The 18,198-nt window shown below is 43.7% G+C and overlaps 1 protein-coding gene across 11 annotated transcripts in view; it reads left to right on the top strand.

Moving 5' to 3' along the window:
- The window catches only part of AKAP13 (A-kinase anchoring protein 13), a 314,895-nt gene that overhangs the window by 66,845 nt on the left and 229,852 nt on the right, over positions 1-18,198 (top strand). For 8 of the 11 annotated variants that reach the window (XM_043921533.1, XM_043921534.1, XM_043921535.1 and 5 more), the window contains exon 1: positions 7,976-8,078. The exons of 2 other annotated variants lie outside the window; for them this stretch is intronic. In XM_043921533.1, the coding sequence (XP_043777468.1) occupies positions 7,991-8,078 (88 nt within the window). In that variant the 5' untranslated portion in view covers positions 7,976-7,990. Of the gene's footprint in view, positions 1-2,430; positions 2,480-7,975; positions 8,079-18,198 lie in introns of those variants that run through there. One more of the 11 variants, XM_043921536.1, reaches the window with a different exon arrangement.

Here is an 18,198-nt window from a genome sequence, read left to right on the forward strand (position 1 = left end):
TTTTGGAGATACTTGTCTTCCTGAGTTGTAGGAGTTCTTTATATATTCTGAATACATGTCCTTTGCCAGATATGTTTTCCAAAGAACAGAAGTTACTGATTTTGTTAGCAGTTACTGCGTGTTTTTGTTTTTTTTTTTTTCCCTCTCTAGTTAACATGTTTTGTGTTCTGTATAAGAAATCTTTGCCAAACTGAAGGTCACAAGCATTTTCTCATGTGTTTCCTGTGAGAAATTCTCTTTTAGATTTAGGTTTGTGGTCTGTTGGAGTTAACTTCTACAGCTGATGTAAGGTAAGTGTTGACATTCATTGTTTGCTTTTGGATACCCACTTGTTTCAGCACCATTTGTTGGAAAAAACCCATTTTTTCCTTCCCAGATTACCTTGACCCATTTATGTGTGGGTCTTTTTCTGGGGTATCCTGTTCCATTGGTCTTTATCTCTCTCCTTAGACCAGTACTACCCTGCGTTAGTTAAGATAGCTTGATAGCTCTGTGGTTAAGTCTTGAGGATGGTAGTGTAAACCCTCCAACTTTGTTCATTTCAAAATTCATATGGATATTATAGATCATTTGCATTTTCAGGTGCATTTTCAAATCATCTTGCTGATTTCTGTAATGAATACTGCTTTTTATTGTTTTATTGGAAATACATTAAATCTGTAGCTCAATTTGGGGAGAGTTGGCATTGAACTATGATGTGTGTATGTTGGTTTTTTTTTATGTTTTAAAATATCTTATGTATTTTCTAAAAGCATATTTTAAATTACAACATTTTGTTGAATTTATAGTTAGTATTTCATGGTTTTGGTACAATTATAGATGTTTGAAGTTTCAACTTCCAGTTGTCTGTTGTAGCATGTAGAAATACAATGGATTTTTGCTGATGAGGTAACGTCATTTTTCTATTTTATTTTGTCAATGTGGTGAATTTGCAAAAGCTAAACCAACATTGTATCCCAGGATAAACCCAGTTGGGTCATTGTGTATTGTCCTTTTTCATGTTTCTGGGTTTGAATTAGTAACATTTTCTTAAGGGGTTTTGTGTCCATGTTGATGAGAGGTTTGGCTTGTATGTTTTTTCTTATAGTGGCTTTGTCTGGTATTAGTATCAGGGTAATGTAAGTAAAGGAAGTTAGAAAATCCCCACACACCCCTCCATTTTTTGATATTGATGTCTTTTTTTTTTTTTTGCTGATCTTTTTGGCACGTGTCACTGATGCCATCCGGGCCAGTTTTCTTTGTGATACATCTTAGCTAAGAATTCAAGTTCTGTAATAGAAATGGGGTGATTCTGGTAGATGTGCTGCTCACAGTAGTTTTAATTTTCCTGTTCCCTGATGACTAATGATATTGAGCATATTTTCATGTGCCTCCTAGCCATTCATGCATCTTCTTTAGTGAAAAAGAGCCATTTTTAGTTGGGCTCTTAACATTGAGTTGGAAGAGTTCCTTAGAAATCCTGGATGTGAGTACTTTGTCAGATACATGATTTGTGGATATTGTCTTTGGCCTCTTAGAGGTAAAGCTATGAATCTCAGTCAAATATAAAATGAACATGTGTTGAAGATTTTATCTAATTCATTTATTAATGAGGTATCCAGCAAGATGTTAAATGTGATATGTGATTGCACATATCTGGTAATTTTTTATTGTATGTTACACATTCTGGGTGATACGTTTAGAGACTGCTCTGTTTTTTATCTTCTTCTTAAAAGTGTTAACTTGTTCTGGCAGGCAGCTAATTGAATTGGACTTAAACTCCTAGTTTAATTTGATATCTGCTCAGTTCTTTCAGCCTCACAGATTTGCTTTTTGCTGGAAATCTTGAGACTCAGTATATGTACAATTCAGGGGTCTGCCAAGGATTTGGGGAAAGCTTATATGCAGATTTTAAGAATGCAGCTTTCTGCTTTAGTTCTGTCTACTGTCTTAAGGGATCTGGGAAGTAACCATAGTTGAAAAAAAAGCAAAGTAAAAGTGAATCTTTGACTCAGTGCTTTTCTTTCTTCAGCTTTCTGTCTGCTTTTATCTCTTTCCCGTGCCTTGAAATGGTAGCTTTTTGTATTTTAGTCAGTTACAAGTGCTTATCCAGGAGAACATCTTCCCTGGTGCCTTAGCAGTAATGAATCCGGCTGCAGTGCAGGAGACGCAGAGACGAGGGTCCGATCCCTGGGTCAGGAAGATCCCCTGGAGGAGGAAATGGCAACCTGCTCCGGTCTTTTTGCTTGGAGAATTCCACGGACAGAGGAGCCTGGAGGGCTACAGTTCATGGAATTGCAAAGAGTCAGACTTTGTGAGCTACTAACAGGTTCTCTTCCACTTTTGTGAGAGGAAGTGAGCAAGGGGAGGTTTTTGAGAAGGGAGGTGATGTAGAAAGGACTTTGGTAGCTTAGATACGGGGGTTGTAAGGTGAGGTTGCAGAGTCAGACCCTGAGGCCGCCGAACATGTACACACGCAGGCACAGTGATCTAATACAGGGTAATCGGCTTTTATTTTTTTGTCGACTTTTTAAAGACACTTTTTTGGTCATCTGCAGTTAACTTTCCATAGTATATGTCTTCTAATGAGGGACTGGAAGCCTAACTCAAGACTTAGGATTTTTTGAAAGTGAAATAAATAGGTTGATTTGCTCTGCAAGATTTAAAAAATGTTTTCCTTGCTTCCTGTCTGTTTTTTGACCTGACTCCTTGAAGGGCAGAGCTTGTCTTCATAAGTGCGGCTGATGCTGGCCCTGAGTGGGGTGTTTCGTTGTGTTTGTTAAAGCTCCAGGCCTCAGACTGTTAGCCCATAAGGAGTGTCTCCTTGGAGATTCCATAACTGAGCTTTTAGATTCCCCAGCCCTTTGGTATTCTTTTTTTTCTCTTGGACTGGGTGGGGAGGTATTCTGTGGGTGGCTGCATTCTTGACTTGCTCCTTGCTCTGACCTGGGATAGCCATCAAGGTCTGTAATGGAAGGGCGCAGAGCATGTCTCTGGTCTGTCTGTTTTGCTTTTAAATGCTTTGTTTTAATTTTCTGTTCACTTGAGTAGCAGACGTTAAGACTGCTAATCAGCTGTATGCAAAGCCAGTGTGTGCCAGGTATGCATGGGAAAGGATGGGATGGTTCTTACTCGTACTTACGGTTTGTAAAATTCAATGTCGTACCAGCAGAAACGGCTCTTTGCTCTGACTGCAGTTTTGAATGGGAAAGACGCATGTTGATTCTCTTGAAGCCTGGGCGTTGGTTTTGAAGCTTGATTATTTGCTTTATCAGAGTTTTGTCTCATTTCAGGGAAAACATTCTCAGGAGTTCCTGTTGCTTACGTAACAGCAGCTGAATACTGGGGGCCAGCAGATTTTAGCTGGCGGATGTTAGCCTGTGTTTGTGTAAAAGGAGTTTGTCTATTCCCGGCCGATTCTCAAGCTTGTAAACATTTCCATTTGGAGGTGGGTAGGAACATGTTGGTCTGTTGAGTTGCATTACTTGTTGGGTAATTGCGAAGCTGACTTTTCCTGTAGGCCATTACCTACTACTGTGGGAAAACAGAATAAGGCAGGTCTATAAAGTAGTCGGAAATGGTTGAGTTTTGGGGGAGATGAAACAGATGAATTAGTCTACAGAGAAGTGCTGAACAAGTATGTCTTTGCCTTCTTCCTCTCCCATCAGTCTTTTATTGGTGAGGCACTGCTTCTACCACCAAGCATTTTCCATTTAAATTCTTCTCATCCTCACGGGGTTTAGTTCCCAGATCACAAAATCACCTTTCTGCCTCCTTGCTTGTAGACCTAAGGTACCCAGTATTTCTAATCGTGAAATTACGAAGTGTTAAAGAGACATGGATCTCTTTACTTGTGAAATGGATTAATGTGAGAATTTGTAGGTGCTTGAAGCAGAGCTGGGAAACTCTTTTTTAAGTGCCAGTAAAGATGATGGTGATGGTAGTTAGCTCTGGTTAGTTGTTAAGCTGTAGGGTGTCAGGAACGTAGAATTTACGGGGTTTGCCTTTTGGGTGAACCGACAAGAACACCCACTGAGGAATGAAGTGGGAGAGCTGTGTGCGGTACCTGTCGGTGAGGTAGACACACTGGGTGCTTTCTGATGAGCTTGAATTCTGCAGGCCAGCGCGTGCTTCTTACCACCGATGTTATTTCCAGCATATACTTCAGAGAGAGAGAATGGGCGAGGAAGGAGTATTTTTCTTTTAAAATGCCCTTGGTTGAATTTCAGAAGTGGATTTCAGATGCCAGGAAGCAGCTTGTAACAAGAGGATGAGGTCAGTTGGTATAATTGGAGCTGGTTGATAATCCCTTTACTCTCTTCTCTGAACATTTAGTGTTTCTATTTCTGTAGAAACACACGAGCTAGAAAATGACTAGGTCTCTCCATAGATATGTCGTGTGTCAAACTGGAGGGAGACGCACAGGACGAGGGGGATGAGGGTCAGAGCCCAGAGTCGGCCTTCAGCCTTCACCCATGCTGAGCCTGTAGTAGGTGCTGAGGCCATTGGGTTCTGTTTAAAAGCCTCTGAAGATTATTTTAGAAATGCCGTCTTCAGTGTGATTGTACCAGCACTTGGGCAGGGGAACAGAGGGAAAAAAAGAGGAACCAGGAGTACATTTTTAAAACTCTGAAAAAAAAAAAATTGACCTATGAGCTTCTACTTCAAGGGGCAGGGGCTGAGACCGCTGGCTTGCGGTTTTCACCATCTTACTTCCTGCTCTGCCACAGAGTCAGCTGTTCCTGGGCCCAAGTTTGCTGGTTGAAATCACCCTTTGCGTTTTACTCAAGTCACTTAGAGGGAGAGGCAGCCCCAACGGAGGTTTTAACTCTGAGCTTCCAAACAGGTGGTTAGTGGAGCGGCCTCCATGTCGCAGAGGTTGCTGTTGCTGCAAGTACGGGGTCAGGGCCGGCTTTGCATCGGCTTCCACCGTGCACGGCTCTCTTGGCGGTTGTCCGGAGCCGGGTGCGCGCTGGGATCGTGCCCGTGAAGGACGGAGTGGAGAGAGAGAGCACCTACTCTGTCACTGCCTTACCGAAGCGCTGCCCACGTTTGCCTGACCTCAGCGCCCCCCGGGGGCCCTCTGACTCTGGTCAGACCAGTCCTTGCATTCCTCAGGGGGCGGGGGTGTTTAAGGTGTCGCCTCTTCTCTCCCCCCCGGGGTCCTTGCAGCAACGTGGCCGCTGAGTCTTCCGGAGCAGTCAGAGTCCTTGGCCGTCGGCTCACCATGACTGATCCAGCACCGAGCCCACTGTTGCTGCAGTGGGGTGTGGCCCCCGGGGCCTGTTTAATTTATGCGGAGAGTCAGAAAGTCAGAGATCTCAGAGCTCTTGGGCGAGTTTATTTGGACTATGTATGGTTTGTTGTCCTGTCTGCAGCCCCTTGTCAGGAGTACACGCTCACATGCCTGTTGAACTGAACTGTTGCCTCCCGGAGCCTTGCCCACCCCTTCTGTCTGGCGCCCTTTACGTCTGTCTGCGGCATCCCTTCCGCATCAGGGTGGCTTCTGGACAGGCTGGGCCCTGGGAGACACCTGCTCACCAAGCCCACCTCACACCCACGGAACAAAACCTGCAAAGCCGCGGTTTTACTTTTGGGACAGTACGCCAGGCGGTCTTTAATCTTTTCCTCTACATTAGTTTACCTTTTGGTTGTAAAGGTTTTCAGGAAAAGCAGCCAAGTGAAGCATCGATGATGATCAGATTACTAGCACTTGGGCCGTTCTGTGATAATGCTGACTGTGACACACACACACACACACTCTCTGTATGACTGTATGACTGACTGTGACACACACACACACACACTCACTCTGTATTCTGAAATGTAAAGGAAAGGGTGCTGTGTAGTAGAGCTTGACTTTCTCTGGCTGTTTTAAGTATGTGACGTTTCACAGTGCCTAGCAGTACTGTCTTTTTGTACATTAGCTAGAAGCAGCAATTCACTGTTATGCATTTCTGTTATGCGCCACTTGCCTCCACACATAGCTAGAAATGCTAAATGTTTTAAAGCAACAATTTTCTTTTTTAACTTAGTTGAAGTGGGGAAATGAATTTTCCATTTCCTATTGTGTAAGTTATTAATATATGTGATCCTGTAAGAGTTTCCTTGTAAGAGGAATTCAGAAAACTCGAGATTCAGGGAATAATCTCGGAAGTTCCTCTTAGTTCTGTTATTTCTAATTTGAGAACAAGTGTGATATCACCTAAATTTAGCCGGGCAGTTAACCTTTTAATAGTTTGATGAAGAACTGCCTTTTGAATCATTAGCTTTAAAACCGTTTTCAGTGAACTGATCAAGTGAGGAGAATTTGTAGAGCACATTGTCGTTGATTTTCAGTTCAGCCGAGATCGCCTCTTACGGATTCTTTACCTTTGTGTTGTCAAACACCTGTGTTTGTTTTGTGACGCTGTGTGTCCGAATTGGAAGTTGGCTGTATTAACATCCGAACAGAATTAGACACGACTCCTTTAAAGCACCATTTTCAAAACGCAGAGGCACTTCCTCCTCTCCTGTGGCCCCCGCGAGTGCAGTGTTACACTCGCCTTGAGCGTGACTTGGGGACAGATCGCTGAGAGAGACCTTGCCATAGAGTGACAGGGCCGGGATTGTTATGTCAGAACACAGGTACGTGTTGGTCTTCAAGTAGCTGAATTCTCTGTTGAAACTGCTGATCAAGTTATCACAGGTTCTACAGCATGTTGCGGTTCCATATGGCTTCCAGATTGTTAGAAGCAGGGGTGATAATTTTCATGTGCTTTTAATTGACTGGCCCTAGTTGTCTCCACCTAAACTTAAGTTTATCAGTAATTTAAAAAAATTACTCTCTGCTCACTGTATGATATAAAAACAAAATGACTCCCCAATGGATATTTTATGAATAGAAATTCTCCTTTAAAAATGAAAGTCTTCACGTAAGTTAATAGAGTGATTTTTTTTTTTTAAACCTACTAGTGGGCTGCTGAAAAGTATTGGAGTTTCTTTGACTCTGTAAAATTTTCATTTAATTATGTAACACACAAATTTCTTTTACTTGAAGTCTTTATTGTTCAAAAACCTTCCCTCCATTTTGAGATGGTTTAAAAAAAAAAAAAAAAAAACCCTTGTGTTTTCAAATACCATTATTCTCCAATACCATCATTTGAAGACCTACTACTGGAGAATCATAATATTGAAGGCAGTTATTTATCCTCAACATATGAGAACCATTTTAACAATTTAAAACCTAACGTTGACATCCTTAGCATCTGCTTCTGATACACTCTTCTGCCTGCCCCTTCTGGGAATGATGCGATAGTGCTTTTGGCACGCAACGTGACCAAGAAGGTGGGCTGCGGGTCACTGTGGAATGATTTCTAACCAACTAGCAACTCCAGACCTTGGGATTTTATTTGTCCAGGTGAGGTTGTACAGCTCAGTAATGTCTGCATTTGTGTGCGCGCCCACTTGCCTAGATTTAGTCTTTCCAAGTAGTTTGTAACTGGATTGCTTGCTTTTTGGATGATACAGGTTGGGGAGGATGAAGGAAGTAGAAAGGCTTGAACTTGGCAGTCTCTTGACAGGATGTCTCTTTTAGCCCCTGCTGAGGTTAATTTACATAAAAGCCAGCTCTGTGTGTGTGGAGTTTTCTAAATTTAAAGTTTGTTCTTATTTCCATAGTGATAGGATTGTCAGCCCTGCCTGAATTTACGGCCTTGCTCTCCTCTGTCTGGACGTCCTGGCAGCTCCCGGTTCCGTTTCCTTTGGGTAACAGGGTACAGCTGGTGGCTGAATTCTCACCTGTGGAATAGCCCTTTGGAGCTCTCTCCTCCGTGTAGGTCTCTGCAAAGCAGCAGAAACCATTTTTGCAGGAAACCACAGGCCTGTGTTAAACACCAAGGGAGAATTGAAATAACATGTGTGAGTGTTCCTCTTCCCGAAGGTACCAATCACCGTGCGGGCGCTGCCTCGGTGTGGTGCAGGGCCGCCTTCTGCCCTCCCCTTGGCTTTGAGGTTCTTGTTTAGTTAGCTGATGCTGACTCCCCGCTTCTCTGGTCTCTATTGCCTCTCCGGCCAACTGAACAAGTTGAACCAGGCTGGATTTCATAATGAGCTAGTAGGTAAGCCTTCTGGGACTTTCAGATATTTTGGGGAAGATTGATTTTTGTTTTTACACGCTGTGGCCCCTTGGCCATCAGATGGTATGGGGAAGCTCATTCATTTCTGTCTCTAATGGTCATGTCAGTCAGGTGTCTCTTTAGTATTTACTGGGAGCCCAGTACTCTGCCAGAGGCTGTCAGGAGCCGTGGTGGTGTGGAGGAGGAGTGCTCCAGACGACATCTGCCGTGTGGCAGGCCAGCATAAAGAAGCCAAGGGAAAAAGGCAGGCACGGAATAAAGGGGGAAAATACCAGTGTGTAACTTACTGCTGACTGTGGATTAGCCTATCAGCAGTAATCAGCAGGGTGGAGGGCATTATCTTGAGCCGGAGGAGTGAGCACTGGGCGGAGGGTGGTGCATGCAGATGGTGTGTGGGCGCTGGAGGGCCGCGGTGGGTGGGGGGAGAGGAGGAGAGGAGCGCTCAGTGAGGAGCCGCAGACAGTGCGCTGAACAGTATTTGGAGAAGTCAGGGTGGGCCTCTGGGGGAGCTGGATGGCCTCTCAGAGGTCACTGGAGATGAAGGGCATACTTAATAGAGTGCTTTGTCTGTTGGGGTTCCCATTTCTCTCATCAGTACCCTTCATTTAGAATTAGGGGTCAGCACGGCAATTAGGATGGTTCAAGAGAAGTACTCCTTGAACGTGATGTGAGATTAATCCTGAGAGGGCTCAAGACGACATGCCAGGCAGTAAGGATAGGAACGTAATTTATTAAGTATTTCCTCATTGCTTAGTATCGTATAAACATTTTACATACATCTTTTATTCTTAGGTTTCCCCATTTTACACATGAGACTAAAGCTTGGCAGTTAAATAGCTTGTTGGAGGCAGTGTAGCCAGAAATACAAGAGTTATACAGCTCAAATCCAACTCTGTGTCCTTCTCTGAATTGTGTTGCCTTTCTCATTTTTATTCTTGGAGTATTCTAGTTGTTTTTGTTGTTCAGTCGCCGCGTCGGGTCCAACTCTTCAGGACCCCATGGACTGCAGCACGCCAGGCTCCCCTGTCCCTCACCATCTCTTGGAGTTTGCCCAAGTTCATGTCCAGTGAATCGGTGATGCCATCCAACCATCACATCCTCTGTCGCCCCCTTCTCCTCTGTCTTTCCCAGCATCAGGGTCTTTTCCGTTGAGTCACCTATTTGCATCAGGACAAAAGTATACAGTATTCTAGTAGAGGCTGCTAAAGAATCCTTAAATGCTAGAAGGTTGTCTTCCCAATCTAGATGGGTGCTTTTCAGCCATCTGTTTCTTTAATATCTTCATTATTCATCCAAGTGGCTTATAATAGAAAGATGGGGAAAAATAAATATGATGCTGAATTTTTTGCAGAGGAAATGTTCCGAGCTTATAACCTCCCCCTTGACAGCTGCCCGTCCCATGCGGCCCTTGTGTGTGTGTGGATGCAGCATCTGGGCCTGATCCCTCGGGTTCAAGGCTCCCCCTTTAGAAAAACTAACATGGGTTAAGTGTGTTCCCCAGACTGTGATCACTTCTTGTTTTTAAGCTTTTCTCTCCCTTTCTTCGTAGCTCAGTGATAAAGAACCCGCCTGCCAATGCAGGAGACTCAGGAGATCCCTGGATCAGGAAGATCCCCTGGAGAAGGGAATGGCAACCCACTCCAGTGTTCTTGCCTGGAAAATTATGTGGACAGAGGAGCCTGAGGGGCTACAGTCCATGAGGTCGCAAAGAGTCGGACACAACTGAGCATGCATGCAATGCTCCTTTTTATGAGGCCTGGCAGATCTTAGCACTGTTGCCTGGAACTTCCTAAAGAGAAGAGACTGGTGCCCCCAGAGAACCTTCCAGGAGGTAAGAGATGTCTTACCACTGTGTAGGCAGAGAGGAAGCTGCAGAATGAAAGCAGCATTTTAGGAAGGCTGAGTCAGAGGTGCACATGGAGCATGGAGAGATTTTCTCAAGGTGATAAGGCCCTGGCACTCAGGTTTACAAGCAGAGGCAGGTCGACTGGCGGTGCTTCCTGCCTGGGGAAGGAGGTGATGTGGGCTGCTTCTGGGACCCCTTCTAATTACAGAGTTCATGGCTCACAGGGTTTGGCTCGGTTTTGGGGTGAGGATCTCAGGGCCCCTGGACATTGGTTGGAAAGCCAGCCTTTGCCTGCTGCACCTCGGGGAGGCCACCGTGGGGTCCTAGCCTGACCTTCCTGGTTGTAACCCACAGCGGATACTTGGACTCTCAGGGTTTGAATTTAGGCTACAGGAGATTACCTTCCAGTGGTACTTTTTATGAATCTTTGAACCTGAGTTGTGAACAGATATTTGAGCTGAGCTTAAAAAATACAGAAGACAAAGCCAAACCCAGAAAATGATGATAATAAAAAAGATTTGTTGATGCCCGTGTCATCGTACGGCCATCATTTCTTTGGGTTAGCACTGTGTCGCAGCGGTTTGTGTATTTTCTTTTGTCTTCCTTCCTTGGCAACTTGGAGGCATGTGAATTTATGCAAGTGTCTCTCCTGACTTCTTCCATCACCTCCTGCTTGCTCTTCTCATTCTTCTGCATAGTTGTTAAGAACTAACTGCTCTTGTCTTTGGCTATGCTGTTCTTGTTTTCTTTCTTTTCTGAACTACACATCTCCTGCTGTGTCTACTTGGTTAAACCTTCCCTCAGATTGGCCTTCTACAGTAAGCTATGTTTGGGCTCCACCTTCTAGAGGGTTTATAGCTCCTTCCTGATCCTTGTAAAATTTTTATTGCACTTATACTGTACTATAAATTAAGTATTTAAATGTATGTGTCACTTGTGATACTGGTAGGGGCCATGTGTTGTGGTTCCCTGTCATGGATCACAGCTTTGTCATGGTGAAGGGGCTTGTGTAACTCAGTGAAGCGATCAGTCATGCTGTGCGGGGCCACCCAAGACAGACAGGTCATAGTGAAGAGTTCTGACAAAACATGGTCTGCTGGAGGAGGTATTATTGGCCAGTCAGTCTAGTATTCTTGCCATGAGAACCCCATGGACTGTATGAAAAGGCAAGAAGATACGATACGGGAAGGTGAGCCCCCTGGGCTGGAAGGTGTCCAGTAGGCTACTTGGGAATTCCAACTGAACTATTTAAAACCCTAAAAGATGATGCTGTTAAAGTGCTGCATGAGTATGCCAGCAAATTTGGAAAACTCAGCTGTGGCCACAGGACTGGAGAAGGTCACTTTTCATTCCAGTCTCAAAGAAGGGCAATACCAAAGAATGTTCACGCTACCATACAGTTGTGCTCATTTCACATACTAGTGAGGCTATGTTCAAAATCCTTCAAGCTAGACTTCAGAAGTATGTGAACCGAGAACTTCCAGATACACAAGCTCGGTTTTGAAGAGGCAGAGGAACCAGAGATCAAATTGCCAACATTTGTTGGATCATGGAGAAAGAAAGGGAGTTTCAAATAAACATCTACTTCTGCTTCATTGATTATGTTAAAGTATTTGACTGTGTGGATCACAACTAACTGTGGAAAATTCTTAAAGAGATGAGAATACCAGACCCCCTTACCTGTCTTCCTGAACATCCTGTATGCAGAACAAGAAGCAACAATGGACTGGTTCACAGTTAGGAAAGAGTACAGTAAGGCTGTGTATTGTCACCCTGCTTATTTAACTTCTGTGCAGAGTACATCGTGTGAAATACCGAGCTAGGTGAATCACAAACTGGAGTCAAGATTGCTGGGGAGAGATATTAACAACCTCAGATATGCAGGTGATATCAGTCTAGTGGCAGAAAGTGAAGAGGAACTAAAGAGCCTCTTGATGAAAGTGAAAGAGGGTAGTGAAAAAGCTGGCTTAAAACTCAGCATTCAGAAAACGAAGATCATGGCATCTGGTCCCATCATTTCATGGCAAACAGATGGGGAAACAATGGAAACAGTGATAGACTTTATTTTCTTGGGCTCCAAAATCACTGTAGACAGTGACAGCAGCCATGAAATTAAATGATGCTTGCTCCTTGGAAGGAAAGCTATGACAAACCTAGACAGTGTATTAAAAAGTAGAGACATCACTTTGCTGACCAAAGTCCATATAGTCAACGCTATGGTTTTTCCACTAGCCATGTATGGATGTGACAGTTGGACCATAAAGAAGGCTGAATACTGAAGAACTGATGCTTTTGAATTGTGCTAGAGAAGACTCTTGAGAGTCCCTTGGACAGCAAAGAGATCAAACCAGTCAATCCTAAAAGAAATTAGCCCTGCCTGATAGCTCAGTTGGTAAAGAATTTGCCTGCAGTGCAGGAGACCCTGGTTCAATTTCTGGGTCAGAAAGATCTGCTGCAGAAGGGATAGGCTACCCACTCCAGTATTCCTGGGCTTCCCTTGTGGCTCAGTTGGTAAAGAATCTGCCTGCAGATTCTAACCTGGTTAGATCTAACCTGGGTTAGATCCCTGGGTTGGGAAGATCTCCTGGAGAAGGGAAGGGCTACCTACTTCAGTATTCTGATCTGGAGAATTCCATGGACTCTATAGTCCATAGGGGTTGCAAAGGGTCGGACAGGACTGAGCAACTTTCACTTTCACTTTATTCATTGAAAAGACTGATGCTGAAGCTTGAATGCTTCATGCGAAGAGCCAACTCATTGGAAAAGACTCTGATCCTGGTAAAGAGTGAAGGCAAAAGGAGAAGAGGGTGGCAGCGGATGAGATGGTTAGATAGTGTCACTAACTCAGTGGACATGAATTTGAGCTAACCTTGGGAGATAGTGGGGGAAGAGGAGCCTGACATGCTGCAGTCCGTGGGGTCAGAAAGAGTTGGACACGACTTAGCAAGTGAATGGCAACAAAATTTTATTTGTCCCTAAAGCTCAGCATCTGGTTGTCCATGGACTATTTTAAGGGCTCAGTAATATGAGATTATCTGCCATTATTAAGTCTTTACGTGCCAGGCAGATATTATAAACATATATAAAGAAAATGTGGCACACACTAAAGACTATGGTGTGCTCACCCATATGAATTTTAGAGCATGTTCTAAGATGAGTGTCAGAAAGTCAGAGTTTTAAAATTAAATTTAATTTCTTTAATTATTTTAATTAATTGATAAACTATTGTGGCAAAGCTCTGATTTGTTTTATTCCACGATAATGACTTTGATTGTGTGTGATGTTTGCCATAAATTCCGGGTCATCCTGCCTACTAGGTAATCCAGCACTGATAAAAGAATCAATCAAATGAGTGAATGCGGCTGTTGGTGTTTCGTTGTTGGGTTTTGTCTCAGTTTGCTGTATCCCTTTGTTTTCCTGTGAGTATTGTCCTCTGTTAGATCCGTGTCCTGACAACCTCTCCTAGGCACCCCCTTCCCCTCCCGCCCCCTTTCTGACTGGTGCTTCGCTTTTTTCTTGGTGTGTAGTAAGCACTGTGTCATGAGAGGGTGGGATAGGGCAAGGTTCACTGTGCCGTGAGAATCAGACACCTGATCCAAGTCTCAACACTGTTGTTTCCAAAAGTGTGGGCTGTGATTTCAAAGGAAAAACATCTCAGGGTTTGGTTTTTTGATTTGGACTCTGATGGTGGAAGTAGGCAGGGAGGGGCTGGGCAAGAATTGGCATTATCTGACAATGCGCCAACAGATGCTCATGTGCCATGAGGTTTGAGCATCACTGCTTAAAGCTCACTGCTCAGTTAATCCGTGAGTGCATCTTTAAACAGAAGAACTTGGACATTTGCGAGGCTTCCGTAAGATTTCCTCAGTTTCTTATTCAGCAGATATACTTGGTATGTTTAGTACTTTTTCTTTTTGTAGAACTTGACATCCTCACCAGGAAAAGCCTATCTACCCCTTGTACTGTGCTTCTTTTTCTGTTGTTCAGAATTCCTGGCTCCTACCCTCAGCCAGTGCATGACATGTTTATAGCCAGCAGCCCAAACTCCTTAGGAATGAAGGAAAGAGTCTTTTGAATCTTGTTGTTTTCCTTGAGGAAGACCTGAATGTTGACCGTTCTGCAAGAATCCAGAGTATGCATTGTCATTTCCATGTTAACCCCCACCCAGATGTTTGTGGGTTTTGAAGGATTTATTGTAGCCCAGTCGTAGCTGGGTCCCTGGCCATGGAAATTCATTTGAAGCACACTTTTCCATGGAAATACCCTGCAGGTAGAAACGCTCTATTTATGCTTGGCTGCATCCCAAACAGCTGTCCTTCCCTTAACGAGACTGGAGTGGTTGTGTTTAGGGGGGCAGTTTACACATCTTTTTTGTGGATTTAGACGCTTCCCTGTTGTGAATGACAAAAACCATGCGGAGTTTGTCAGGCTTGGGCAGCTGGTCCTTAGGAAAAGAGAGTTTGCAGTATAATTACCTGCTATGGCGTTGGGGGAGCCTGTGGCTTGCTTGCCTCCCCTCCTTGAACATTTCACTTCAACAGTAGCCCCTGTTAAAGGCTTCTTCAGTGTAGAGTGTGACTGTAACTGAAGAATACTGAGTTTGGTTTATGTTTACAGACATACGGGTGCAGACACTCAGGTTTTATTTGCTTTGCTTTTTATCAGCTCTGGGGACCTCTAGTAAAGCCGGTAGATTTATTCAGTTTGACATTGAGGGGAAAAAACAGGTCTTTTTACTCCTTTCTAGGTCCCTTGTAACAGGGGACTTATGCCTTTACTTTATTGAGACATGCTTTTTTTTTTAGATGGAAAATACCTTTTAGACATATAAAACTGTTGAATGAGGACATAATGTTTCTTTGGATTATTGAGAGGTGTTTTTTTTAGCTTTTGACCAGGAGTTGGCATTCTGGGATCCACTGGCTGAATCTAGCCTTCTGCCTCTTTTAGTAAATAAAGTTTTATTGGAACATGGCTACGCCAGTCATACATATGGCAGCAGAAACCCTGTGACCTGCAGAGCATACAATACTTACTGTTTGACTTTTTACAAAAATGTTTGCTGACACCTGTTAAGGATTCCAACTTTTATTTAGGAGTGTATTTTCCGGGGCGCGGGGGGTACCTGGTTAGGATTTTGCATTTGTTTGCTCAGTCCCATCGGTTGTTGGAAGTGCCTGCTGTCCTGTCTGTCCCGCAAACTAGTCAAACAGGCTTATTGTGATCCTGTATAGTGACTGAGCTTCTGCACAGTCACTTTTCAGGTAGAGCAAGGTGCAAAACATTCCAGAACTTCTGCTGCTGTAAACTTTGTCAGCACTGCACGCCCAGAGCCTGGTATATTCTGATGATGGTCTGTGCTCTGCATCCTATGAGGAAAAGGCTGATGCTAGTTTATGTTAAAGTACAGGAACGGATTGTTGCAATAGTCTTTGCTTCTCTAATCAGCAGCACCCTGGGACTTTTTTTCCCCTTTTTCTCTTTTATATTTTTAATTGGAGGATAATTGCTTTTTATTGTGTTGATTTCTGCCGTACATCAGCATGAATCAGCCATAGGTATACATATGTCCCCGCCCTCTTGAACCTTCCTCCCACCCTTCTAGATTGTCACAGAGCATGATTTGAGCTCCGCCATCAAAGTGGGAGAAAATAATTGCAAATGAAACAATTGACAGAGGATTAATCTCTGGAATATATAAGCAGCTTATGCAGCTCAACAGCAGAAAAACTTAATAGCCCATTCAAAAAATGGGCAGAAGACCTAAACAGACATTTCTCCAAAGAAGACATATAGATGGCCAATAATACATGAAAAGATCTCAAGGTTGCTAATTATTCAGTTCAGTCGTTCACTCTTGTCCGACTCTCTGCAACCCCATGGACTGCAGCACACCAGGCCTCCCTGTCCATCACCAACTCCTGGAGTTTACCCAAACTCATGTCCATCGTGTCAGTGATGCCATCCAACCATCTCATCCTCTGTCGTCCCCTGCTCCTCCCAACTTCAGTCTTTCCCAGCATCAGGGTCTTTTCCAAAGAATCAGTTCTTTGCATGAGGTGGCCAAAGTATTGAAGTTTCAGCTTCAGCATCAGTCCTCCCAGTGAATATTCAGCAATGATTTCCTTTAGGATTGACTGGTTGGATCTCCTTGCAGTTCAAGGCAGCTCATTATTAGAGAAATGCGAATTGAAATTACAATGAGGTATCACCTCACACCAGTCAGAAAGCCCTTCACCAAAAAATCTACAAATAATAAATGCTGGAGAGGGTTTGGAGAAAAGGGAACCCTTTTGTGCTGTTGGTGGGAATGTCAGTTGATTACAGCCGTTATGAACAGTGTGGAGATTCCTTAAGAAACTAGGAATAAAACTGCCTGCCTGCAATGTGGGCAATGCAGGAGACCTGGGCTCGATGCCTGGGTTGGGAATATCCCCTGGAGGAGGGCATAGTAGCCCCACTCCTGTATTCTTGCCTGGAAAATCCCATGGACAGAGGAGCCTGGCAGGCTGCAGCCCATAGAGTTGCAAAGAGTTGGACACGACTGAGCACGTGCACAGTGATAGGACGTGGAAGCAACCTAGATGTCCATCCTGAGACTTCGTGCATGTGGGTCTTGTGGTAGGGTGTGTAGATTTATGTAATTGACACAGTTGCATTAAAATTGGGTGAGACTGTTTTGACATAAAGTGAATATGTTCCATTTATACAACAGCCAACTGTTTGGTTTTTCTTGGAGCGTTTTGAAATAAAACTCAAAATGTGGGAAGAATAAATATACTTACTGCACTTGTTATTACTAATATTTCACACACACCCAAGTTTATGACTTTCCCAGAACTGTAACAGGTTACTATGGAGTGGCAGAGTTGGTAGACATAGCTAACATCATATCATGTAAATCTTTGCATTTTGATAGTTCTTTTTCTTCATGGTCTCTTTCAAATGGCGTGCAGCCTTTACTGGCCCCACAGTGTCAGGCGCATGTTGTGCTTGTGAAGTCACTCACTAGTCTGTTATCGGAGACAGAAGGATTTTCTCTTAAAATTCCTTGATGAAATGGTTGGGTAGACATGGTGCTTTTGTTTAATTTTCCTCTTGATACAAAGTCTGTTGATGAAGCAAAGACTCAGTGGTCTCCAGATTGGTCTTGGGGAATAGGTTGGTTTTCAAGTGCATTTGCTCTTGACTGAGACGATTACCTTCCTGTAATACATAGGCTCCTTTTTTTAGAACACAGTTCTCAAGTCAATTAAGTCTGTTTAAATGTGTGAAATAAGTTGACGCACTGTACATAGCAAGTGTTTGATGGTTTAGCATCAGAACTCTTAAATTCTCGATTTTAGGACCAGTTTGAGGGTCTTTCATCTATTGTATTACTTGCTTTCTTACTCTCTTTCCCTATGGGGGTAAAAGTCACCTCAGGAGGCCTTCCCTCAGCCCCATATTTAAAACTGTATCCTCCTCATTACCTGTTCCCTCTTTGATGCTTTCCTGTAGCACTCACTACTGCTCTATCTCTGTTAATCCTCAGATAAGCTCTGTCTGTACTCTGAATGCCTGGGTGCCCAGCACACTGTGGATGCCCAGTGATGGCTGAATTAATGAAATCGAGGAGAGTCTGTACTGTTTGTAGAATGAGGGCTACAGGCAGGCAGGGCAGGTCGGTTGGTGACATCAGACTGGGCTTGAATTCTAGGTTCATCCACCTCTTATGTTGATATTAAATAATCATTGAAAGGAAACACCCCCCTCCCCAACCAGTGAGATGGGGGAAAATAGTGTTTTTTAAAAGGGGATTAAAAATGATGTTGGAGGGACTTCCCTGGTGGTCCAGTGGTTAAGACTTCACCTTCCATCGCAGGGGTGTTGTGGGTTCGATCCTTGGTCGGGGAGCTTAAATCCCACATGCTCGTGACCAAAAAACCAGAACATGAAACAGAAGAAAAATTGTAACAATTTCAATAAAAACTTTAAAAGTGGTCCGCGTTAAAAAAAAAAATGACATTGGCTATAAAGCTCTGTGAATGTTAGTCCTTGCTTTCCCCTGGTTTGTCAGCATTGAAGCCTAAAGGCAGTCTGAATTTAGCAATCCGATGCTTCTAGGGTCATTACCTTGATGACTTCTGACAGGTTTATTCTTCCAGCAGCCTGGGTTGCCAGCACAACAATGAACTGTCCCTTTGACCAGTGTGGGTGCACAGACAGTTTGTCAGCCCTCTTTAATCCTCATATCAGAATAACTTGTATGGGTTC

This window comes from Cervus elaphus, chromosome 13 (genome assembly GCF_910594005.1).
Source record: "Cervus elaphus chromosome 13, mCerEla1.1, whole genome shotgun sequence".
NCBI lineage: Eukaryota > Metazoa > Chordata > Mammalia > Artiodactyla > Cervidae > Cervus > Cervus elaphus.